The 25,097-nt window shown below is 39.6% G+C and overlaps 4 protein-coding genes and 1 long non-coding RNA gene across 7 annotated transcripts; 2 read left to right on the forward strand and 3 right to left on the reverse strand.

Moving 5' to 3' along the window:
• The first annotated feature begins 719 nt into the window (after positions 1 to 719).
• On the forward strand, positions 720 to 3,365 carry LOC112166856 (chaperone protein dnaJ 20, chloroplastic). Of its 2 annotated transcripts, XM_024303777.2 has the most exons (5): positions 720 to 1,229; positions 1,842 to 2,010; positions 2,389 to 2,421; positions 2,562 to 2,656; positions 2,794 to 3,321. In XM_024303777.2, the coding sequence occupies exons 1-5, from the start codon at positions 882 to 884 to the stop codon at positions 3,025 to 3,027; spliced, it is 879 nt and encodes a 292-aa protein (XP_024159545.1). In that variant the 5' UTR covers positions 720 to 881; the 3' UTR covers positions 3,028 to 3,321. The 2 variants fall into 2 exon arrangements, with proteins under 2 accessions (XP_024159545.1, XP_024159546.1); XM_024303778.2 differs by lacking the exon at positions 2,389 to 2,421 and having other exon boundaries at positions 722 to 1,229; positions 2,794 to 3,365.
• A 124-nt stretch (positions 3,366 to 3,489) lies between these two features.
• Positions 3,490 to 6,581, forward strand: LOC112166855 (flocculation protein FLO11). Its single transcript, XM_024303776.2, has 5 exons — positions 3,490 to 3,768; positions 4,042 to 4,391; positions 4,528 to 4,794; positions 4,926 to 6,056; positions 6,358 to 6,581. The coding sequence occupies exons 2-5, from the start codon at positions 4,286 to 4,288 to the stop codon at positions 6,399 to 6,401; spliced, it is 1,548 nt and encodes a 515-aa protein (XP_024159544.1). The 5' UTR covers positions 3,490 to 3,768; positions 4,042 to 4,285; the 3' UTR covers positions 6,402 to 6,581.
• Positions 6,582 to 11,994: 5,413 nt separating this feature from the next.
• Positions 11,995 to 12,750, reverse strand: LOC121053125. Its single transcript, XR_005810845.1, has 2 exons — positions 12,661 to 12,750; positions 11,995 to 12,332 (listed from the first exon to the last, which is right to left on the reverse strand). It is a non-coding gene; the product is annotated as an uncharacterized LOC121053125 (long non-coding RNA).
• A 3,602-nt stretch (positions 12,751 to 16,352) lies between these two features.
• LOC112203207 (ribulose bisphosphate carboxylase/oxygenase activase, chloroplastic) lies at positions 16,353 to 19,193 on the reverse strand. The gene is made up of 7 exons (XM_024344202.2): positions 19,028 to 19,193; positions 18,454 to 18,776; positions 18,214 to 18,319; positions 17,866 to 17,951; positions 17,306 to 17,778; positions 16,865 to 17,146; positions 16,353 to 16,649 (listed from the first exon to the last, which is right to left on the reverse strand). Exons 1-7 carry the CDS (start codon positions 19,070 to 19,072, stop codon positions 16,534 to 16,536), a joined length of 1,431 nt encoding a protein of 476 aa, XP_024199970.1. The 5' UTR covers positions 19,073 to 19,193; the 3' UTR covers positions 16,353 to 16,533.
• Positions 19,194 to 19,910: 717 nt separating this feature from the next.
• On the reverse strand, positions 19,911 to 23,915 carry LOC112203205 (D-xylose-proton symporter-like 3, chloroplastic). Of its 2 annotated transcripts, none has more exons than XM_024344201.2 (14): positions 23,670 to 23,915; positions 23,364 to 23,464; positions 22,699 to 22,777; positions 22,556 to 22,615; positions 22,374 to 22,440; positions 22,154 to 22,278; positions 21,978 to 22,079; positions 21,516 to 21,893; positions 21,337 to 21,384; positions 21,157 to 21,219; positions 20,981 to 21,061; positions 20,756 to 20,854; positions 20,321 to 20,458; positions 19,911 to 20,218 (listed from the first exon to the last, which is right to left on the reverse strand). In XM_024344201.2, exons 1-14 carry the CDS (start codon positions 23,745 to 23,747, stop codon positions 20,084 to 20,086), a joined length of 1,554 nt encoding a protein of 517 aa, XP_024199969.1. In that variant the 5' UTR covers positions 23,748 to 23,915; the 3' UTR covers positions 19,911 to 20,083. The 2 variants fall into 2 exon arrangements, with proteins under 2 accessions (XP_024199969.1, XP_024199968.1); XM_024344200.2 differs by having other exon boundaries at positions 23,550 to 23,914.
• Between the last annotated feature and the right edge of the window lie 1,182 nt (positions 23,916 to 25,097).

The following is a 25,097-nucleotide window of genomic DNA, read 5'->3' on the forward strand; positions in this document are numbered from 1 at the left end:
GGGAGATTATGCAATTCACTGAGAGGGCAATAATATGATTATTGGGGGGCAATAATATGATTACTGGGAGGTAATAATATGGTTATTAATTGATCAATTGTGCTTGTAGTGTATTCATTTTGGTTTTGGGAGATTATGCAATTCACTGAGAGGGCAATAATATAATTATTGGGGGGCAATAATATAATTACTGGGAGGTAATAATATGGTTACTAGGTATTATTAGGGGCAATAAATTCAGACACCGGAATCCGGTCAACAGTACGGTGGCCGGATTCCTATCATTAGTCACCGGATTCCGGTCACCGGTCGCTGGTCACCGGAGCACAGCAAGGTAGAGGATGACTTTTCTCTCTAAATGAGAAAGAAGGAGAGGGCAAAAAAGTCCCAAAAATAAATAAAAGAATTAATTGGGTAAAGGGGAAATAATCTCTTAGAGTGTTTTGGGTAAATGAGGTTAAAAAACTGTTACTGGAGTAAATGGGCAAATTTTAAGCTAAAATTGAGTAAATGATCATTTCCCCTTGATCTTAACCCTTCACTCAACTCGGCTTTCGAGACCTCTAATAAATATCATGCGAAAATAACTTTTTTTAAAAAAATTTATATTTCAAGTTAGGAAATAGAGAAAATTTGTGAAAATTCCCAAATAATCCAACCAAAGAAAATTGAGAGATTTGGAAAACAGAAAAGAAACTATTTTCCACCTAATAAAATCTAGTCGTTCATTGGCCTTAACAGATACGGACACCCGGACACACCCATATCATCATCATCGATTTCCCAGACCGCCATACCTCAAATACAGAGCCATATGTCTCAGCAATCTCCAAGGGACATGACAGTAATTTAACCACTCCAGAAACTAGTTCACCAAGAACATGCATGGTTTTCTGGCTCTACTGCCTCTAACACCACCACACCTCTATTTCTTCAACCTCTCTTCTTCTTCTTCTTCAAGATCTCTTCTTTACCTGCAAATCAGACCCAAATCTTCAACACCCATTCTGGGGTACCCCTCAAAAACCAACCTGAATCTCGTCGTGTTCTCCTCCCACTCTTCGAGTTTCTCGAATTTCAGTAGCAAACGACGACGCTTTGTTACGAGAGCGAGCCGCAGGGAGTCCCCGTACCAAGTTTTGGGGGTGTCTCCTTCTGCTACTGATGTCGAGATCAAAAAGGCGTATCGGAAACTTGCCCTCAAGTATCACCCAGATGTTAATAAAGAGGTTCGAGTTTAAAGTTCAAATTTTTAATTTCTGGGTAGTTCTTTGTTTTCTTGTTTGGTTTACTGAAAATAGAAAGAATTTGATTGAATTAGTTTTATCTAGTAAGCTCTTTCGTAACTGAATTTATCGGAAAATTGAAACAAGTGGTTTGTCTTTGTTGGAGTTCTGGTCGTAAAATACATGCAAAATGTTGGCCAGTTGTAGAAACTAAGGAGGAAGAAAGAGGATGTTAGTGTTGATTAGGAAAAGCAATTACATTCTAAGGGTGATTGCCCTTTTGACATTGTTGAGGCCATAAGCCTATAACCAGGCTAATGATGAGAGGTACGTTGAGGGGTGCTTGATTGATTGTGTGGATAGAAAGTGTCTCGATAACAGATGGTCTAATAATGCCAAACTAATTTTGTGTTTATGGCACCAACTGTCGGAGCTGTACTTTTAATTGTGTGTTGTGCTCTTCGGAATTTCCAATTTCCCTCTTTTGTATTGCCGGGTAGTGTAGTGGATATGAATTGGTTTTCTGATTCTGTGGTTTACCACATGTCTTCTATATGTAGTGATTCGAACTTCTAGTAATGGTTTCACCATTCCTAACTTTTCTATGCTGTACAGCCAAATGCGCAGGAGAAATTTATGAGGATTAAACATGCCTATAGTACATTGCTGAATTCAAAATCTCGGGGGAATTATGACTCTAATTATGGATCTGACTATTCCTATTCTGATTCTCAAAAGAGCCAAAGTAAGAAGGCTCAAGATGAAGAAGAGTTTTATGGATTCGGTAAGTGATTAGTAAACTTAAGTGCACATGAAAACCTGTCTGCTGTTTTACACAACTATTTTCGTTGTGAATCAGTCTAGTTCAATAATAAATATGTTTCGGTGAAAAATGACATGCTACTATTCAAGTATCAACCTTGGCAATTATCTTTATTATTTTGATGAATAAGCATGGGGGAAGATGTTAATAATTGGATCAGTCATTAAACTATCTTTTGGGCTAATGGCCATTCAAATCTGTACTATATATCCAAATAACTGGCTTCTTTGGAGACTGTGGAGTAACGTGTCTAGATAGACCAAGATATTGTACCTTGGACCAGTCTATAATATAGGTAAATTTTAGTGTGTTCTTATTATTAAGCCCTTCATTGTGCAGGTAATTTTGTGAGGGATGTTCAAATAACAATAGGTAGATATGTCCTCTCTGTGAGACATCAGACAGGCCTTAATGTTTGCTTGCATTGCCTCTTGTCTCAGCAAGCATCAATTTCATTTATCCTTTTTATCTTAAGTAAGATTATAGTGTGACAAGCCTTTTTGGTGCTACAGAGGACTTCTTTAAAGATATTCAAGCAGAATTCCAGAACTGGGAAGAAAGTGCTTCTACACAAGGAAAGCCAAGGAGTTTGTGGGAGGAATTGTCGGTGCGATATTATTAAGTTCTTGCTGAACTTGAAAACATGACTATGTTAATCCTTCTCCTTGTTGTTTTATGATACATATTTGCAAATGCCAAGTTAGCAGGAAAACCTCACTTATATTCTGTATTTATGCTTTGCAGGAAATTGGAGAAGAATTTGTAGAATTTCTTGAGAAAGAACTCAACATAACAGATCCAGAGGTTGGATCAGATAACATCAATGAAGGGCCTGAGAAGGGTCCATTCAGAAATTCTGGGAAAGAGACAACGGAAAGTGCAAGTAAAAAGGAAGCCAGTATGGGGGCTAGTATTGAAGAGAATATTGATGAGATAGAAGCTACTCTTGCTCAGCTGAAAAGGGAATTGGGATTGTAGCACAGAAATGCAGCTTTTGAATTCTTTAGGGAAACATTTTGATAAGGTGGAGGGGAAGAAAATAGGATAAGAAAAAGTAGAGGTAGAGGATTTAGCTAATCCTTTCAATCTTGGACGAATGATAGAAGGTTCTCAAGTCAAAATATAAAATTACTTACAGCATTCTTTAATTTCATATGAAAGCATTATGTAGAGTAAGATTACTAGTGTTTTGTCTCCAAGAGTGTTTAGGCTTGTATTGAAGCGTATGATTACAATTTCTCTTGTATTCAGATGTGGACATGTGAAAATCAAGTGCTGTCCTAAGGATTGTTGCCGTGAAGGCTTGGTCCTTGATATACTTGTATATATCCTGGTCCCTGTACCTAGATTCCATGCTTGAACGTGATTAATCAACTCTTTTAAGTTTCTAACCTTGTATTACAAATCTAGGATTCGCGAAGGAGTCAATTTTTCTATTTCCTACTCGGTTTTGTTCCTTCCAAGTACGAAAATTTTGTTGCCTTTTGGTTTTAATCACTGGTTGGGCAGTGCTATATATGGTTGAGTGGAGTAGGAACTTGCCTTGGTTTTCCAACAACTGTGCCCAAACGATCCTGCAATTACATACTGCTATCAAATGTGTTGTTGACAACAGGGAGTGCGATAATGCTGCAGGATTATGAAGTTCATGTATATCTGTTATGGTTGGATTTGAGTCAACAAAAGAAGTGTTTTCTTTAACCTTCTAGAGCCACAAAGGTATGATGTCGTTGACTTGCAAGAAGCTATGTTGCTTAGGACCAGGGAAGTGAAACTACTTTTTTCACAAACAGTATCTGACCCAGGCTTTTCATTTTCTAATTTTTGTTTCCAATTGTGCGTATTAGAAGGAGGATCCTAAAAGAAGAAAATCCATTTATGATGGAAAGCAATTGTGTGTTTCATGCATCTCTTACAATCCAAAGTGTTCCCAAGCATAAGGCAAAGGCAAAGGAAGATGGTTAAAGCTGACTTGGTCAATTTCTATTCCAGGAAATAACCATTCTTGTGTTGCAAGTAGCAGCAAGCTAAACTTAATGACTTCTCAGGCCACGTGTGAAAATGGAGCCCGTAAACAAACCAGCTAATTGACTTGTGGATCTTGTTGGTCGTCTAGACAAGAACCCCGGAAGAAAATGGCAGAACCCCATAATAAGTAGAGGACATTCAGAGACCTGAATTATTTCGACAGCGGAGGCAGTCCAAGAAACCCTTCTAATTTGTGAATTAGAGAACAATGGCTCAACTCGAACGTCCGCAAAGACATGGTGATGCTGAAACTACAATGACCTCTGATCACAAAAAACTTGCTGTCAACCCTACTATGGAACACTATCTTCGAGGTATCCCCATGCCATAATCTCAATAGAATCATACTTAGAAGACGATCCTAATTTGTCCATTACACCTGATAAAATAAATAACTAATTGTGGAATTCGTTTATGATAATTGTGTGCTTACTCTTTTTTTGTACCCAGGAACTGAATTTTCAAGGTCGTCACCAACATCCTTATCATCTCCAGTTGGAAGCCATGATGCAGAAGAAGATCATAACCACCATCCCAAGAAATCAGTCCTCACCAAGGTGAAAGAGAAAGCTAAGAAACTGAAGCACTCACTCAGCTACAAGAAGAAACATCATGACAATGATAGCCATGAGACCGATAACATCACCCCTTCATGGAGTGCAAACTTGAATGATAATGAAGAGGAAGAAGAAGATGCTGAATACCTAGGAGCCCCAAGTAATAGTCAATATATACAAAACTTTATTAATTATTTTCCTATGCTTGTTCACCCTTTCAGAAGTATAATGCATCAGTGTCTTCTTGATGCTCCATTGTTCTCCTTTCTAATAGTTTTGTGTTATTTTCAGTGTACAAATCAGAGATGGCACCTGAAGGATACAGGGAGACCGCAAAGTTAGCAACTCCTGTGGTTTCTGAGAAGCGTGTTTTGTCGAGCAGTGTCAGTCAGAGCTCTGGACAAAATAAGGAGCTGAATTCTCCTAGTTCTAACCAGATAGTAGCCGAAAGTGTGATCACGAAGCTTCCCAATGAGATATTTACTGGAATTGTTCTCACGAGAACTCTTAGTACTAACGAGACAGCAACAGGCACCACAGCCACAAAGCCTCATAGTCCTAAGAAGACAGCGAGTGAAACTTCTCCTAACAAGTCTCACAGTACTTCGCCTAACAAGCCTCACAGTCCCAGCAAGACAGTAACCGAAACTGGCGCCACAAAGACTCCTAGTCCTAAGAAGACAATAACTGAGACTGTGACCGAGAAGTTGGGAGCAGGCTATGCCACCGTATCGGAGAAGTTGGGAACAGGCTATGCCACCGTATCAGAGAAGTTGGGAACAGGCTACAACACAGCATCAGAAAAGTTGGGAACAGGCTACAATGCAGCATCAGAGAAGTTAGGACCAGCTTATGCCACAGTTACAGATGCAACACATGCAATTGCCTCCAAGATAGAAAGTCTCACTGTTTCACCACCAGTTACCACAACGAGAGAAAATTTCATTTCTTCACACCCAGATCTCACAAAAATACATGGTCTCACTGTTACAGCCCCACCACCTTCACAGAGCATTACAGCTCAGGAAGCTCCACAACCCTTGTCAGCATCAGCAGTCGAGCATAAGTCTTCGACTCGTGGAGCTCTAGAGGATCCACAACCTTCGTCAGCCCCAGCAGCTCCTGGAAAGACTACTGCCGAACAAAGATGGGATAAGGGTGTATCTGTAAAGGAGTATTTGATTCAAAAGTTTGAGCCCGGGGAAGATGAGAGAGCACTTTCACAAGTGATATCTGATGCAATGAGTCCGAGGAAAAGTCCTGGTGAAGCGGGTGTGGTGGAGAAGGTGAAAGGGGCTATAACTTCATTGCTTCGGAATGACGAATCCCCCAGAACTACTACTTCACAGTCAGCCTTGTCCCCATCGCAGTCAGCCTTGTCCTCATCACCACGCATTCCAATCTCTACCAATGCTTATGAAGGTAACTCCATGTTCTTTCCTTCATTCAACCATACAATGATACAAAGTGCAAAGTGGTCTTTATAAAACTAAGGCTCACTTGATAAATATTTGGCATATTACACTGTCAGTTAATCTGAAATCAACAATTTTATTGATCCATAGTCCAGATTGATAGTCTAACAATTAAACTTCAACTATAGATTCTCTACGTGAAACTGAGTATCGAGCTGTATATTAAACTTTTGTTTTTGGTACAATGTATCTTAAACTATTGTTGAAGTGATGATTCATTCTCATAGTCCTTTTTCAATGTATTGCAGTCGTTGAGGAAGAAAATCAGGGAAGAATACTTCAGGCTAATTGAAAGGTGAAATGCAACTGTTGATAATTAATCCTCTAGAGTTTAATTTGTACAAGTTTCTATACATGAATAAGTAGTTAACAAACATCATTTAGAATGTTTGTGTAAGCTTTGTATTGTGGACAATAAACCATTTTTCCGGCTCTGGAAGTTTAAAGATGTACATCAAATATTTGAACTGAATCCCTATGAGCAATCTTTGATACTATTTTTTTTTTTTACACATTAATTAACGTGTTATAGGAAAATATGATTCGAGAGATTGTATGTGTTCTATTATTGATGATAGGAGCTCTTTATATAGGGATTTACAGAGTACATACAAGGTAATAGAATCTGAATATAACTAGGAAATCTAGAACTTTCTCCTATTACAACTCTAGAACTAAACCCTAGTTTGAAGAGGCACACTAGAATTCAACATCCTTCAACACTGCCCCTTGTGCCGCTCAAACTTGGTGATGACGCTTTGATTGTTGCCTCACTAAAAACCTTGTCAAGTAACAAAAACCTAGTGGGACAAAAATAACCCTGGTCGAAGGACAAAAAGAGCATAACACGTCCTTCACTCTCTGAAATCAAACATGTAGACATCATCCCTCCCCTTGATGTCAATGTCTCTCCTTGATTGCTACAATCACGGGAGTTCGGATAGCCTTCTCAATCCAATACTCTTTACATGTTTCTCGAATGTGGATTTAGGTAATTTAAGTCCTCTACATTATCCTCTGATTGGATTTGATTTACTTCAATTTTTAGAAGTGATTGTTGTTGCTGACTGTAAAAGAGCTTAGGCGATATATGCTTGGTGTTGTCGCCCTTGATGAAACCTAATTTTATTTGCTCAATACAAGCTGCATTATCTTCATAAATGCTTGTAGGTTCATTTGTGGTAAACTTTAAACCACAAGTTCCTCGAATGTGTCTAATTACATACCTTAGCCATATGCATTCACACACGACTTCATGTAGAGCAATAATCTCCGCATCATTCTAGGAAGTAGCAACAATGGTCTGTTTTGTAGACCTCCAATATATCGCAGTGCTTCCCATGGTAAAAACATAACCCTTTTGGGAATGATACCCTGCATGGGTTAGAGAGATACTCTGCATCAGCAAAACTCATCAAGACATTACTATCATTTTGATAGAGGGGAGGAGGAGTAGGACGCCAGCCACTATGTGCAGTGGCGTCAGCGGCTGTGTCACGGAAATTGGCTTTTTGCCTTATAGGGTCCGATCCCAAACTTTCGTCATTTCTTTTCTCTCTGTAGGGATAAAATAGACTCATATCAATCGTATCTTTTAAGTATTGAAAGATTGTCTTTACACCAATCCAATGGCGTCTTGTTGGCACGGAACTATGTCGAGCTAACAAGTTTACTGCGATTGAGATGTCCAGTCTTGTGCATTGAGCTAAGTACAATAATGCGTCTATTGCACTTAGGTAGGGCACCTCTAACAACTCTGCATCCTCATCCTTTGGACTAAACGGATCTTTTCCGGGCTCAAGACTTCGACCAATCATAGGAGTACTCACAGGCTTTGCTTTATCTTCATTAAAGCGCCTTAGTAATTTCTGAGTGTATGCTGACTGATGGATCATAATCTCATCACTACGGTGCTCGATTTCTAATCCGAGACAAAACCGTGTCTTCCCAAGATCTTTCATCTCAAATTCGGATTTCAAGTACTTAACAGTTTCTCTTAACTCATCTAGTGTTCCAATTAGATTCATGTCATCGACATAAACTGCTACGATTGCAAATCCGGAACTTGTCCTTTTAATAAACACGCATGGGCATATTTCGTTATTTACATATCCATTTCCAATCAAGTAGTCACTTAGACGGTTATACCACATCCGTCCGGATTGTTTCAATCCATATAGTGAGCGTTTCAATCTTATAGAAAACGCGTTCCGTAGTTTAGAGCCACTTGATTTAGGTAATTAAAGTCCATCTAGAACCTTCATATATATATATATATATATATATATATCTGAATCTAGATCCCCATAAAGATATACTGTAACCACATCCATTAGCTGCATGTCAAGTTTTTCGAAAACCACCAAACTGATAAGGTAGCGGAACGTTATAATGTCCATTACAGGAGAATAAGTCTCCTCGTAATCGATTCTAGGGCGTTGTGAGAAACCTTGAGCCACAAGGCGGGCTTTGTACCTAACAACCTCATTTTTCTCATTACGCTTTCTAACAAAGACCCATTTATGGCCAACAAGGTTTATATTTGGGGGTGTCAGCGTTATAGGCCCAAATACTTGTCTCTTTGTTAGTGAATCCAATTAAGCCTGGATCGCATCTTTCCATTTAGGCCAATCCGCTCTCCGTTAACATTCTTCAACAGAGCGAGGTTCGATATCATCATGTTCTATGATGCCTTGAGCAATAGAATATGCAAACGCATCATCAAGTATAATAGAGTTTCTCTTCAACGTCTCATGTACATTAGTGTAATGCATGGAGATCTCTCTATTCTCTGGAATTGGTTCTGTAATTGGAGCGTCCCCCAATGATGTCTATTAGACATAACCATAATTCGGAATATCTTCATGAGACAGATTATCTATATCGATGATTAATGGATCTTTTTGTGCCAAACTCGCTTTCTTTCTTGGGCCTCCCTCGTTTTCTTGCAGGGAGGTTGGCCTTAACCACAGTGCCATCTCTACTAGGGACGGCGGTGCCATGACTATCTCCCCTAGGTATGGCATCATATCCCCCACTTTTGGGGATATCAATCCTTGCAGGCACGTTTGTAGTAGGTATGTGTGATCTCGTCAGTTTAGCGATATCAGAAAACGCATCAGGCATCGAATCTGCTACGTTCTGAAGATTGAGTATTCTCCGCACTTCAATTTTGGACTGTGCGGTTCGGGGATCAAGATGAGACAAAGTGGGGATAGACCATGACAATTTCTATCATTCATTTTGAACATTAGTGTTCTTATCTCCCCTAACGACGGGAAGACTGTCTCATCAAAGTGACAATCTGCAAATCTAGCGGTAAAGAGATCGCCTGTCAAGGGTTCTAAATAGCAGATGATCGTTGGAGAGTCATATCCAACATAAATGCCTAATCGTCTTTGAGGTCTCATTTTGATGCGCTGTGGCGGCGCTATTGGCAGATAAACTGCACACCCAAATATGCGTAAGTGTGAGACATCAAGCTCATATCCAGTAACCATCTGGGACGTAGAAAAAGGTTGAGTGGCAGTAGGCCTCAGACAAATAAGCATGGTTGCATGCAATATTGCATAACCCCAAGCAGAAACAGGGAGATTGGTGCGCATGACTAATGCTCTAGCAACCATTTGAAGTCTTTTAATGGCGGCTGCTGTATTGGGTGTGAACATGAGGAACAGGATGTTCGACCTCAATCCCAATGGACATGCAATAATCATCAAAAGTTTTTTATGTAAACTCCCCAGCATTGTCAAGACGTATTGACTTAATAGAATGATCAGGGTGGTGAGCCCGTAATTTGATGGTTTGTGCTAGGAGTTTAGCAAATGCAGCATTTCTGGTGGACAAGAGCATGACATGTGACCAGCGTGTCAATTCATCAACCAACACCATAAAATATCTAAATGGTCCGCACGATGGTTGAATAGGTCCACAAATATCATCTTGGATTTCTTGTAAGAATGAGATATTTTCTTTAGTGTCTTTTGCATAGGATGGTTTAGATCCTAACTTTGCTAAAGAGCAGGCTTTGCAAAACGAAAGATAAGCTTTAAAAGCAGAAAATTGGGCCAAGGAGGTAGTAGTGGCGTCAAGGTCAACTTTGGGCCTCAAGGGGTAGGCGGCTCCGGCCAATGACGGCCGGTTTTTCATAGGAATGGTGCCATGTGGCGCCAGTGCCCTTCCTTGGACCGAATTTCGGGTTTGACTTCTTTTCATTTTGAAAAATGGATGTCCGTGTGAAGTCTTTAGTATACGGATCATCATATCACAACCTGGGTGTCCCAAACGGTCATGCCAAAGCCTATATGTGTCAGAACCCCATAAGTCATCTCTCATGACATGGTTGAATTCAATTATTCGGATAGTGGTTGCATACAACCCACTAGAGCGACACATAAGCTTCTCTAATACTCGTTTATGTCTGTAGTCATTAGAGGTGATGCAAAGAAACTCTTGTCCATTCTCACAATGTGTTTCTACATGAAAACCATTGGCTCTAATATCTTTGAAACTCAATAGGGTTCTTCCAGCCCTAGGAGCATATAGAGCTTCTGTGACATTAATATTTGTGCCATTTGGCAACATAAATTGGGCTAGTCCTCTACCATGAATCAATTTAGATGATCCAGCCATTGTAGTCACAACAGATTGAGTAGGCGTCATCCATAGAAAAAGTTGCCTATTTCGAAGAATAGTATGTGTGGTTGCACTATCCACGAGACATTCTAGCTCTTCGGGAAACATACTGAAAATAATAAAGTTCAGAACTAAAATATGTCCAAGACATTAAATAATAAAATGATACTTTATTAATAAAAATAGCCAATGATTACATCAATGTTTCTTAACCAAAGTCTAATCCAAAATAAAAATCAAACTTAGACAAATTGTAGTCACTCAATCCATTTGGTAACGTACTCCAATTTAGTTGTGACCAGGTAAGGTAAGGCGAGATTTTGGTGGAGCAAGGCTCTCTTTTAAAACCGTTCTCTCAGTTCAAACCTTTCCTAGACATCACAATTAATTGGGTGAGCCTAGTGAGAAAGAGTTAATATAAAATGTCATTTATTGACTAAGGCATAGTTGCCATTACATAATACTTGGAAAATAAAAAGGACTAATCTAATGAAAGTCTGCGGCATCCTTGTGCACTTCATCTCCAGCTTTGAAGTCCTCTATGGTGAGACTGACGTCTTCACCATCTTCTTCTTCTTCTTCTGCAAGGTAGACTTCTTGCTCTCTCAAGTCCCTGTACGCCTTGTATCTTGCAGCTAGTTGCTCGCTTGCCTTGCATTGCTTGAAACAATGCTCACTTGATCCACATCGATGACACACGTCATTGTGGTTGCCTCCCTTCAATTGAGGTGCACGTTGTGGACGTTCCCTAGGAGGGTTGGCGCCACCACCATGGCCCATAGTGCCACCACCACGGCCAGTGACGCCACGGCCACCTCTCCCACGTGTGGCGTTGCCACCACGTGTACCCGCTCCAGTTTGGCGGTTACCTTCCTTGTTAGGGCGATTGTATGGACCCACACGTCTATCATGTCCCTTATTATTAGGGTTCCGCTCCTTGCGCCCTCCTTTGGGTGCATTATAATTAGCCTCATGAACGCTCTTAGTTCCAACGGACCTTGAATTATAATTTTTCACGAGTATATTATCATGTTTCTCAGCTACAGACATAACATTGATAAGCTAATTAAACTCATGATCCGTCCAGCATTGCATTCGTTTCGATATTGCTTTGATACCAAGATTGCTGAGACGGGGAATGTGGAGAGAGTTTTCTCAATTAGCTCTTACTCTGTGACAGGCTGTCCACAAAACCTCAACATGATTTGAGGCGAAGAGCTTCTGAATTATATTCAGCAACAGTTTTGAAGTCCGCAACACGCAGATTGCTCCATTGGACCTTCAAATCAGGGAGGAGGGAATCTTGGACATTGCCAAAATGCTCTTCTAGCGCTACCCATAATTCTCTTGCATCTCTGATCGACATGTACTCCAAACGAAGTGATTTATCCATGTGTCGTTGCATCAGGATGACTGTTGGAGCATGCTTAGTGGTTGTAGGCTCGAAAACAAGATCCGGGTTTGGTGGCCGGATTATAGGTAATATCTCCAAAGAAGTGAGGTGGTTCTCAACGTCAGTCACCCAACTATGGTATTCTGAACCCGTTGAGTCAAGCATGGAAAGTCGATTCTTGGTTCATTCGACATCCTGAAAATAAGAAGAAGAAATAGATTAGTATCGGAGTAAAAACTTCCATGATCACTAATAATAAGATTTCCGAGCTATGCTACCAAGAAATCAATTTTCAAGTTTATTTGGATTAGACCGAAACAATGATGTTTAATATGGTCAAAGATCGATGCTTGAGGACGCTCTTAGTCCTACGATCACGAATGCTCTTAGTTCGTATATAGCATGAATCCCCACAATTCCGCTTATTAAATAATCGAACCCACGTTATAGAGTTGCAAATCCCCGAATAAAATAAAGAAATTTAAAAGACAAGAAAGCAGGAACCTTAATTGTAAAAACTTACTTGATGATTCGGGACTTGAGGACACGTGGTGTTGATGCAACAAGGCAGCAACAGCAATGCGGGGCAGCAGCAAAGCAGCATGTGAGGGGCAGGCAGCAAGGCAGCAGCGTGCGCTTGAGGCAGGCAGCAGTGTGCGAGTGAGGCAGGCAGGCAGGTTGCTGAAGGCAGGCGCGCGGGTTGCAGGGGGGCAGACGGTGCGCGCGGGGGGCAGGCTGCAGGGCTGCGGATTGCAAGTGCGCAGACGTTAGCGTGGGCTAGCAGATGTTGCGCAGGGGCTGCGGAGGCAGCAGGCACACGGGTGAGTAGGGGCTGCGGGGGCAGCAGGCACAGGGTTGTAGCAGAGGTGTGGCTAGCTCGGGCTAGGGCTGGAGGCAGATTTTGGTGAGAAGTGTTTTCAGGTTTTTAGTTTTAGGGTTTTGATTTTTAGGGCTAGTGCTGATAACGTGTTATAGGAAAATATGATTCGAGAGAATTGTGTGTATTCTATTATTGATAATAGAAGCCCTTTATATATGGATTTACAGAGTACATACAAGGTAATAGAATCTGAATATAACTAGGAAATCTAGAACATTCTCCTATTACAACTCTAGAACTAAACCCTAATTGGAAGAGGCACACTAGAATTCAACATCCTTCAACATAAGGTCATTAGTCTGATGTTGCGCTGAAAACCTCACATACTATAGTCAGCCACCAATACAGCAGACATGGAATGGAGAACTGAGAAGCACTGTTAAGGACCGATTCTTCTTCTTCTTTTTATTTTATTTTTTTATTTAATGCATAAGATAGAAGTGAAGTGAAGTGAGGGTGAATTTTTAGTAGGGCTGGCCTGAGTCGGTTCTACGATTTTGAAATCAGAACCCGGAACCGGAACCGAGAAGAGATAATCGGTTCGGGTATGGTGATTTTTGTATCAAGAACCGAAATAGAACCGAACCGACCATTCTCGGGTCGGTTCCTCGGTTTTTCGGTTCTAGTCGGTTTTACGGTTTTTTGGTTTCACACTCGGTTTTTCGGTTTTTGGCACCAAGTTCGGTTCGGTTCTACTTTCGGTTCCTCGGTTTTTCCATATAGACAAACTCTTTTTCAGCCTTTTTTAGTCTCCAGCTTCTAGTTTTCCTGATTTCCATACATACATTCAAATGATTCAATATTGCAAATACCATTCACTCATAAAACTCAATCTATAATCTACATATTCAACAATCAACACCAATATAACAAATTAGAAATTCAAAGTCTCCTACTGAAACAAACCTAAAATTGAAATAGTTCAACATCAACATCAACATTCAACATCAACAATCAACATCAACATCAACATCAACAATCAACAATCAACATCAAACTGAGCAATTCAAAGTCTCAAACTGAAACAAACCAACTAAAATTGAAATAGTTCATGAATGATTCAATATTTCATCAAAGTGCATTACTGCAAACAATCAAACATTTCCAGCATGGCTTCCTCAGTTCCTCTTCATCAATGCAACAAGGCTTCCAACCTTCCATATTCAATACCAAATCTGCATACAAAATAACAAATCTGCATTCATTAGCCTCAAAACAGATGCAAATATCTTTTTTTCATTAACAGTTAACAAAGCACAAACAAAACAGAGCAACAGAGCACTAGCAGTAGTAGCAGTCATATAGTAGCAGTAGGTTCTTCTATAATCTATACCACAACAGAGCACTCAAAAGAAAACCCATTTACCAGTTCACCTCAAATGCATAGTAAATACAAAAATGCCCAGTTCGCAATTCTCAAACCATCAATCCCACACAGTCCAATCAATCCCACAGAAAATGAATATCAAATCCTATACAATTTGAGAAGACCAGAAATGGATAGAGAGAAAACTACCTGTAAAAACTGGGTTTACTGCTCTAGGTACATGCTTCTTCTTGTTGAAGCCATGGCGGAAGAATGAAAGTCAAGTGTCTCAGAGTTTTGGCTGCACAGAATCTAAAAAAAAAAAACAAATTAGGTTCTTCTATATTCACATGTCAGGTAGCAATCAATTTATGCAAAATTCCTTACTCATTCTCCATCAATTATCAAGTTTTTCTAACTTATGCAAATCTAATGTTAGAAAAATGCAAACTATTTTATCAAAGTTTGAAAATAAAATCCACTCTGTGATCTATCAGGTTTCTAACTTATGCAAAAAAACCCTACCTTAATTGTTAAGCACCCACAGTAATGGGCTATAGCCTATGGCCTATGTTTAATCAAAACAATGGGAGTCTTCCACATCCCAAAATACTAAACAAATAAAATGTGAGATGTGGTTATTTCTGGTTCATAAAGCAAGTGAACTTTGTGATGATAAATGACAAGCTGCCTCGAGAGAAAGCAATAATGCAGTGTGTGTCTTTCAAAGACTTGGTGTTTTTCCATAAGTGGGTGTTTGAATACATCTGATGCATAACATATAAGTTCATAATTCTATTTACATAAAAAGTAATTGATACTCCTCAAAGTGGTTTTTGATTCTAATTTGATTTGATGCAAGCTAACTGGTGTTTTTCCTCATGATTTCCAGCTCGTGATGCACATCCCCCAAATGCATATCATATTACATCCCTACCCGCCACAATTGTTATATGATCTTTGTGAATTATCAAAGTACCAACCATGACCAAGTAATTGCCTAATCAAATCGAATAAATTGGTTGCCAAATTAACCACATAGGATTCCAAATCGCACCAAGTAAACAAAACCGAGTAAGCAAAAACCATCAAAAATTGAAAGTTTGAAACAAACAAGAACAAAGTTTGAATTTTTATACCACAAATCTTTAGAGGCAGAGACTGCACCTGCACCTGCTTTCCGGACTCCTATAGTTGTCGAATCTCGGACTCCGATAGCTGCACACCTGCACCTGCTTTCCGGGTCGGCCTCTGACTTCAAGAAGACGGCTGAAGATGTCATCAATAGTCAAATGCCTGAAGTCAACGGCTATGGAAAATAATTGAAAGATAGTAGAAGAAGAAGATGAAGGAGAAGGAGAAGAGAGGGAGTGAAAGAAAAGCATGAGACTGGGGTCCAGACTTACATTGATGGTGGTCGAAGACTGGGGTCCAAATCGCAAATCGCAAATCGAAGACGCAAATCGCAAATCGAAGACGCATCAACCAAATCGCAAATCGAAGACGCAATGGTCTTGTTCGTCGGGGCGATCGTCCGATCTTTGAGTGCGATCGTCTTGCTCGTCTGGGTTTTGAATCTTTCGATCGTCTTGCTCGTCTGAGGCTCTGAGGCAGAGAATGGAGTGAGGCAGAGAGTGAGGCAGTGAGCGTCTGAGGCTCTGAGCGATACTGCGATAGAGGGTTAGACACTAGAGAACTAAAGAAATGTTAGGGTTTGATGACTTTGATCGAATGGATAGGAATTAGACAGATCAGATGTTGGCACCGGATCAAATGAGAATGAGTCTATTTTACAAAAATAAGCTCGGCCCTAACATCCACTTATACACTGACATCTGTATTTCGGTTCCAAAGGGGTTTTAAAAACAAGAACCGAAACCGAACCTATAACACTCCATCAGGAACCGAACCGAGAAAAATGCAAATACATATGCTCTAAAACCGAACCGAACCGAGTTTTTCGGTGCGGTTCCTTCGGTTTTACGGTTCGCCAGGCCAGCCCTAATTTTTAGGTTCAACTCGCTTGGTATGAGAAAAAGGTAGTAACATCAATAGCTAATTTATTCATGAGAACGAAAGCAAAGCACGAAATTCCATGAGAATTGAGGGTAATTACAACAAAATTAGGAATATCAGTCCATAATAAAAAGACCAAGAAAGCAATATCTTCATTTCTTCATCTCCCACCCCCATCAATCTGTTTATACAGCTTAGAGTTGGTACTCACAGCTACCATCGTCACTCCTAGCTGTTGGGTCAAAGTTTGAGGCTGTTCGATCAGTACATCCTTCAGGAACTGGTACATGAACTTGCTGGGCTGCCTGGCCTGCATCACATAAGTTCATTGAAAACTTCGATCAAAATCACTACTCTACTTAAGATGACATCTATATACGTACTGATTAATCATTCGTTGAAAACTTTGATCCAAATCACTACTCTACTTAAGGTAATATATATGCGTACTGATAATGATTAATCAAGGAGAAGAGAGTTGATTAAAATCACCCATTGAAGTCTGTAAGGATAGAGGGTGCTAACCATAGAAATCTCCTCTTTTAATAGAATCCCGGTTAGCATCTCCAAGTGCTGCTTGACTCAAGTAAGTGTCAGCAAGTTGAACTCTCTTGACATTGTCCTGCTCTTGAACAAGCATGTTACCATACTCAAGAAGCTTCTCCAGTGTCATCCTAGGCTGCTCAAAAGTTGGGAGACCTTCTTTTGAGTTCACAAGCTTTTTCCCAATGCCGTCTACTCCAACACCGGATATCCACTTCCTCACTTCATCATCGTAGACACGAGCTCGAAGGGCACCAAAGAAATCTGCAAGAATGGCATATGACAAGTTATGACGATCCTAATTTACACACATCTTCATTTTCATGTGAATGTTAATCGATATATATGATATGTCAAACACTCTCCACAAATCATTTCTAATTTCTTGCTTCATACTTGTCTCAATATTTAATCTATGCTTACCAATAGATTGACCAGGGAATGAGTCTACAATCTTAACAACAGCCTCCTCAGGAATATTGTCAGTCTTGAAGATTCCGATGCAAACACCAATCCGGTCTTCCCTTGTGGGAGCCCAGTAAAACTTCTCCATACGACCATCACGGATAAGAGGCGCATAGAGTGTAGAGAAGTCATTACCAGTGACAATAACCGGCACTCTAGCATTGTCCTCCTTGTTGTACATACCGGGAAGCTGCACATTTGTTGGGTTATCAGCAATGTTCATGAGGGTTGCGTTGACCATCTGGTTGTTCACAGTGTACTGTGTGGTTCCACCCATCCTACCAGCACCTGCATCGAGATCATTGATGAAGAGGGCACACATTTTTCCTTTTCGGATGATGTCTGAAGCCTCCCGATACCTTTGTCTGATCAACTTTGCTGGCTCTCCTGCATTCCCACTTTCTAATTCTCCAGCACTCATCATGATGGGGCTGAAATTTAATCACTGTGTAATTAATACAAACAAAAGAAACATATCTTATGAAGAAATAATAGCAGCAAATTCAAATGAAACTCACGTAATTCCCATCTTGGCAAACACAAGCTCACACTGGAATGATTTTCCCTGACCTTTTCCTCCCCATATACCAAGAATAAGGGGAACCTAATCATGATACAAATATAAATAAATCATCCGAGCTATCAAAAATTGATAATCACAAACAGTATTTTGTGGAAAAACTTACGTTAATGATAATAATAATAGAGGCAACAACAGATTTCGCATATGAAATGACAATATCTTACTTAGAAAAAAATAACAGTTCAAAATAGGCTAAGGCATAAATAAATGAGACACTGTCACATCAGTTGGGATCCAAAGTCTACTCCGGATTCATTTTCATGTATGTAAGATTGTCTCTTACCTTAATGTTAGGCAGGCTCATGAAGTTCTTGGTGATATGAACCACAAGCTTGTCCATGAAAGCTGGAGCTATGTAAAACCCATCCATGTTGTTATCCAAGTTGTACCTGAAACACACAATTCAGCAGTCCTCTTATCGATCATGACCAAAGTCTCAGTTCTCTTCTAACAATACGATTATGTTCCACATATCAACGAATAAATTAGCAAACAAATTAATTCTACATGTTTTCTAGCTTACGTGCGAAGTCCGGTGCTGATGTAATCATATGAGCTCATGATGGCATTGTGAGTCCCACTCCCAGTGGGAGCTTGGAACACAGAATCAACCATTCCCTTTCCTCTTGTAATGTCTTGTTGGTCATCAGAAATGTCATAAGCAAGGCCTTTCCACTTGTCTGATTTCGACTGCTTTCCCTCATCGATTTCTGCTGTGATTCTCAAGCTACCTGCAGATACAGATTTGTGGTAGGGAAGTCTGGTGTTGTTGACCTTCTTCAAACTGCTGCCCAAGAAAGCTGAGCTTGGGATTGAGCTTCCAGCACCAGAGCTGTTCAAGCTCAACTGCATTAAATATAGACCAACAAACAAGGCAATAATTCAAATAAAAAACATTACAAACTTTTCACTTGGTTTCTCTTTTGATCGAGCAAAAACCACTTGATAAAAAAAATATATATATAACTCTGATCAAAACTCTTGTACTTTAAGAATCACATAAAAAATAACAATAGAAAAACACTTTTGGGTGTTCTGCAATAGATTAAAAGAAAACAAAATGTAAACAGTTGAGAGATAATTTGGCGGGAAAGTACGGGTGTTCTGCTAACAGCTCCAACAGTTGAGACTGTGGAAGCCATGGATCAAAGTGGTGCTGATTTCCTGAGAGCGTGTGAGTGATGCAATAAAGCTGAAGATGGTGAAGTGTTAGTGGGATGGATATTAAGATGAGTAAGAGCTTTAAGTGTGGATTGATTGAAAAATCTGTGGTGTGGTTATGAAGTCCCTGAAAGCCACACAAATGAGATTGGCTGAGTGACACATGGCTTTCTCTGAACAGTGTAGGATATGGCACCCCACTTGACAAAATTGGAAAAACACTATTGAGGATCATTTCAAGGCTTTAGAGCAGAATAGATTTTTGTAATTATCTATTTAGTCTCCAAACTGATTTTTATCGTGGAAAAATATCTAGGGACTCTTAGATTCTGGTCCAGAATGTGTTGGACTAGGTCTGGATAGGGTTTGTTTCACAGTTTTCACTTGGGTGTCCTGTATTGAATCTAATGAAGAGTGCTGTTCTCTTGCTTACATAGTAGCTTACGAATTTATGGTCACTCACTATATCATCCGAGTCTTGGAAGTTGGAAGTAAACTAAAGACTTCATGGATTTCCATTTTTTTTTTTTCCTCTAGTTGTTATTCTCTGGTGCTGACTTTCGCTTCATTTGTGATTGACCATGAATTTCCTAGTCCCTCTTTGGTCACCTCCAAGTGACCAAACGTTGCAAGATTACTGTCATTCACTAAAACACCAAATGAATTACGAGTTTCAGTTCATAAGTTGAAGAAAACACCTGAAAAGTTTCATGTCCATATCATGATTAGTTGAGCACAGTTTTACTGATAACCGGATTCAAGTTCAAGTGTTTAGTGTGCAGCTAATTTTGCTTCGAGTAAACTACTTGCTCTTTAGAATGAAATGTCACTGAAGCGTCGTGAAATTGAATCATATAGTGATTTACATAGTTGTGGAACAAATTTTACATGATTCTGTGAATATAGTATTAGTAACAAACACGGTTACAGATTTGTGAATACATGTCAAGTGGGAAAACTTACAATGACAGGCTCTGGACATGGATTAGCAGCTATTTCAAGATTTTGGATTCTATTTCTTCCAAACTCAAACCTTTGGTTTCTGGGACAATTAGTACAACGAACAGAAGAGATATCAAGGCGATAGCCCCAAAAAGGAGGAAAAGGTTGTCTGCTCCTAGTGCCTCCTGCAGAATTATCAAATCTTAGTGCACCAATTCTGTACCAGTCCTCTGAAAGCTTAATCATGAAGTGTGAAACTAATTATGCTAATAGATGACAGTATATACCTTCAATGGTGAGAATGCAAATGTCACAAGAGCATTTGAACCAAAGTTAGTAAGAACTGCAAGACTAATCCCTTTTCCTCTTGTCTGAAGCGGGAATATTTCCGATACCATAAGCCAACTTATAGGACCAAAAGATATCTGAAAAGGCATTTGAGCACAAATATTCAATAATGTCAAAACCTCTGTCTTAATATCAAAGCCAAAAAATATGACAGTTAAGATAGCAAACTCCATCCATTCTTTTCGGGGAAGTTGGAAAGAGAGCTGTGGTGCCGGCGGGGGAGGAGTTTATGTCAAGTTTTAAGATTCTGGTTTACAGGTGTGACTTTTCCGTACGACAAAAACAAAGTTGTGGTGCTATTAGACTGTTCCATTTAAATAAAACATTATAAGAAGATTGACTAACAAATGCCAAGAGCCAAAGGAAAAAAATACCTGGTAGCAACCAACATAGAGAAGAAGAGAAGCTACAGCAACAAGTGGGAACCCTCCAAGAAATTTGTAGTAAGCAGAGAGGAGGAACAAGGAAAGAGCCTGAGGTAAAGAGAAGAAAGAAGAAATAAACATTGCATCATCATCATTACCAGCTAACATGTCACGGAGTAGTCAAATGAACAAAAAAAATGACGAACTAAAATATTGAATAGTTAGGAAGCATACAAGTCCACTGACTCCTACTATCAGCAAAGGTCTTCTTCCTAGATCATCAACTTTCAGCACAGCTATCCCTGTCATCACGAACTGCAGACACAGAGAATAGTCAGACCAAAAAGTGGAGCTTCCTACAGCATTCCCTCGTAAATCAAAATTATCTATGAAATGAATATCATATGCACCTTGAACAACCCAATTATAACCGATACTTTGGTAGCATCAGCGGCAGCGGAGAATCCTGCGCTCTTGATTAACAAGATGACAAAGAGTATCACATAGTTAAGGCAAACTGACATGAAAGAAAACGAACTTTACACACCCAGAAAAAGTTACAATGATTTGATGATTTGATGATTTGATACCTGAAGAATTGGACCTGCATAATATAGGACACTTGGTTGCCCTGTTATCTGTCAAATCAGGTAGCAGATTGGCTTACTAATTCTTTATATTCTCTCCGATACATATTTTTGTAAATAAATAAAAATAAAAAACGAGAAAGCAATAAATTCATTTCATTGCAGAGATGAGGAAAAATTACTTGTTGAAAAAGGACCAAACCCCCAGCAATTATGAAGGCCTTCAAACTAGGGCCTTGAAAGACCTCCATCAAACTCCCCTCTGATTCCTGATCTGCATAGGCTGACTTCAAAGTAACAAATGTCTCTTCTATTTGCTTTTCAGACACTTTGTCACCAGGAGGCCGGCCTCTCAACTTGCTCAAGGCAAGAACGGCTTTTTCTTTGTATTCTTTCACAGACCCTTTACCTTGAGCTGCCTTGAGAAGCAACCAGCGAGGAGAGGGTGGGAGAATCCACATGCCTATTCCCATAAGTAAAGCAATGGGAGCACTTATTCCATACATGTAACGCCACCCCCCAATTGCATCAATCTGAAAGCTTCCTACTAAATAACCCAACTGCATACAGAACATCTCACTTTAGTCTAGAAAGTGAATAAAATTAAACATCAACATGAAAAAAAATGGTTATTTAAACAATACCAGGATCCCCAAAACTATGAAGAGCTCCTTCAATGACACTAGAGTTCCACGAATTTGAGATGGACATGTTTCAGCAATATAGAGTGGAGCCCCATGCATGGCCTGTCAAAACAAATCGTTAAAGGTTTTCTCCTTTTGCTTTGTTAGAAGCTACATAAAACTGAAAAGAAGCTTACCATTCCAATACCAATGCCATATAAAAGACGCCCTACTAAGAGAACACCAAGGCCCGGAGCACATCCGGTGATCAGACCCCCAAGGAGATAAAGTGCAGCTGCTGTGATGAGTTCTCTCCTCCTTCCTTTATAGTCCATTTAATAGTTTTGAGTTAGAAAAGATATATCATGAAGCTCCAAAACCTCAGAGTAAAGTAAATGGGCAAAGCAAAGCACATACCAAGGAAATCAGCAATTGGGTAGACAAGGAGAGAACCAAAAAGAGCTCCATAGAGGGAACCACTAACCTGCATCAAAACAATGTACTTTATGATTACTGATGTCCTTTTGGTTTGTTGGCAGACAAGAGCAGAAGAATTTCAAATAACATAAGCAAGTTAACTAAGATCCAATAACCCATACCACAAGACCAAGCTGAACAGCTGTTAGATTAAACCAAGTTGTGCCACTAAGCTCAGCGGACTGTGACATATCAACATAGAAACACCTTGGTCACACTTAATCATCAAAACCACAAAAGCAAACCACTAAAAATGAAGGTATACCGTTAATGAGATGGTAGCACCAGAAGTGGCACCAATGTCGTACCCAAATAACAGACCACCCAATGCCGGAAACACAAAACTAGAATTCCAAGAAGTTGGTTATTAACACAATTACAAGTACCAGAAAATAGAGAACTATTCAAACACAAATTTCAGCAGATTGCAGTCTCTACTTTCATCTAAAAGCTGCTTCTTTCTTTAATTTTATATTAAACTACATGGCAGAGTTTGCTACTCTTCGAAAAGCACTCAACTTGCTTCAGTACCAAAACTAAAGCATGACACCTTACCCCCATTAAGGTCCAATTCAGATCCTCCATTACATTGGTTTCCAACATGTTACCCTTATCACAAGTACCAAAAAGTAGAGAGCTTTTCAAGCATAAACATAATCACAATGCAGTATGTTAGTTCATCTAAAAAGCTGCTTCTTTCTTTAGTTTAAACAAACATTCACTCACAAGGCATAGTTTGCTATCCTTCAAACATTACTCAATTTGCTTCAGTACAAAAACTAAAGCATGTAACTTTACCCCCAATAAGGTCCTCCATTACATTGGCTCACAAAATGTTACCCCCATTCTAGAATTGAGGTTTAAAGAACACCCAATTACTCAAAACATGAGAAGAACTCATATAAACAACTAAACTGGGTAGAAACGTACGGAATAATCACAGAAACCCAAGAATAATCCTCTTGCGGAGTTGCCTCAGGAATAAGAGACTGAGCCTCATCCCCTGAAGAATAGCCATTCTGAGATCCAACCTACACAAACCAAATGCAAAATGAACTCAAAACCAAGATAGAAAAAAAGCAGAATCTGAAATGGGTTGTGGTCAGTTTTGTGTGCCTTGACACTGAATCCGAGTTTTGATGATGGGTTTGTGAAAGTGCCAAACTTGGCCCTGAAACAAGCAGAAGAACGGAGGGGAGGAGGGGTAGAGTGGGCATTAGAGAAAAGTGGGATTACAGGTTTCTGCTTCTTGGGTTGACGAAGTGGTGGTGCGTATAGTGTGTGGTTGAACAGTGGCCGAGTTGAGAAAGCCATTTTTGGGAACTGATCTGCCACAAGGTTGTTAATTGGTCGTTGATATTTCCCGCTTCACTCTCTCTCTCTCTCTCTCTGAGTGAGAGTGAGTGAGATATTTTGTTTGACTAATGACGTTTGATGATTTTTAGCACTTGGCTTCTTCTTCAATCTCTGATCCATCTGTTCCTCTGAACAATGCGTGTGCGTTTGTAATTTGTTTAGAATGGGAGTTGTTCCAAGCATCCAAGCATCCAATAAAGTAAAGAATACGAGGGTGGGTCACACGTGGTGATAAACTGATAATAAACTCAATAAGGCTAAAAAAAAAAAATTTAATAATTACATTTGAAAATGGACGTAACTTATTAGTTAGCAAAAGAGTTGGGTAAAATATACACACACAAAAAAAAAAAAAAATCATACAAGTCTTAAAAATTCTAAATCGTGAAACATGTGTCAAATAAAATAATTTTGAATTGCAAGATATGTGACAAATAAAATGTCAAATAACGTAAACAATTTTAAAAAAATATATATATTAAAGGGATGGACCATATGAGTTAGTAGTACTAAACATAATCTTGGCACGGCCTATTCTCATCCTTATCTCCATGAGATCATCTCTTCGTTGTTAATTTCCTCCACTAATCAAGTAGGGGTACAAGGCAACATCTGAAACAAACTGATAGCTGGAACAGAGCAAATGACCGTTTATTCAAACTGTCGTAGTCCCATTTAAGTAACTTTTGCGTTTTCTGACCGTTCACCTCTATAACCAACCCCTTAATTTTAGAGCCAAAAAATAATTAGTCATAATAATTAGCACCATTTCTATGTATACCCTTTTGGTTAACTTGCATATATACCCTTTCAAAACCTCTACAAGCAAGCCAAGTGAGGGATCGAAAACTGTACAAAATTTTGAAAAGCCATTTCCATTGAAATCATACCAAGTTTATTTAACAATGGAGGTTCACAATGCATGCAACATCAAAGCGAAAGAAGGGAGGCTCTCAAGTAGGCTACAAGAGCGAGCGCCGGCATCTCTTCATCTTGATCAAATTACAAGCACTGCCCCAGCAAACCCTTTTTCGGATACTCCCAATGCAATCCCATTACTTTCTCCAGTAGTCATTCGATCCCCGGAGTCAATGGCAGAGAAAATGGAGAAAGATTGTGACCAAGGCATGAGTAGAAGAAGGAATATTACTGCAACAGAATCACCCTTTCAGAGTGGAGCTGGATGGCAGCATCCGGCTGTGTCTGCTTTCGCGGATCCCTCGTCGTTGCTTACTGTCTTTCAATCTCAATGCATGATCACAAACCACGCAGAGTGAGGTTTAAGCGTCGGACTTCCGTTTTGAGTTT

Source organism: Rosa chinensis, chromosome 5 (assembly GCF_002994745.2).
Source record: "Rosa chinensis cultivar Old Blush chromosome 5, RchiOBHm-V2, whole genome shotgun sequence".
Lineage (NCBI taxonomy): Eukaryota > Viridiplantae > Streptophyta > Magnoliopsida > Rosales > Rosaceae > Rosa > Rosa chinensis.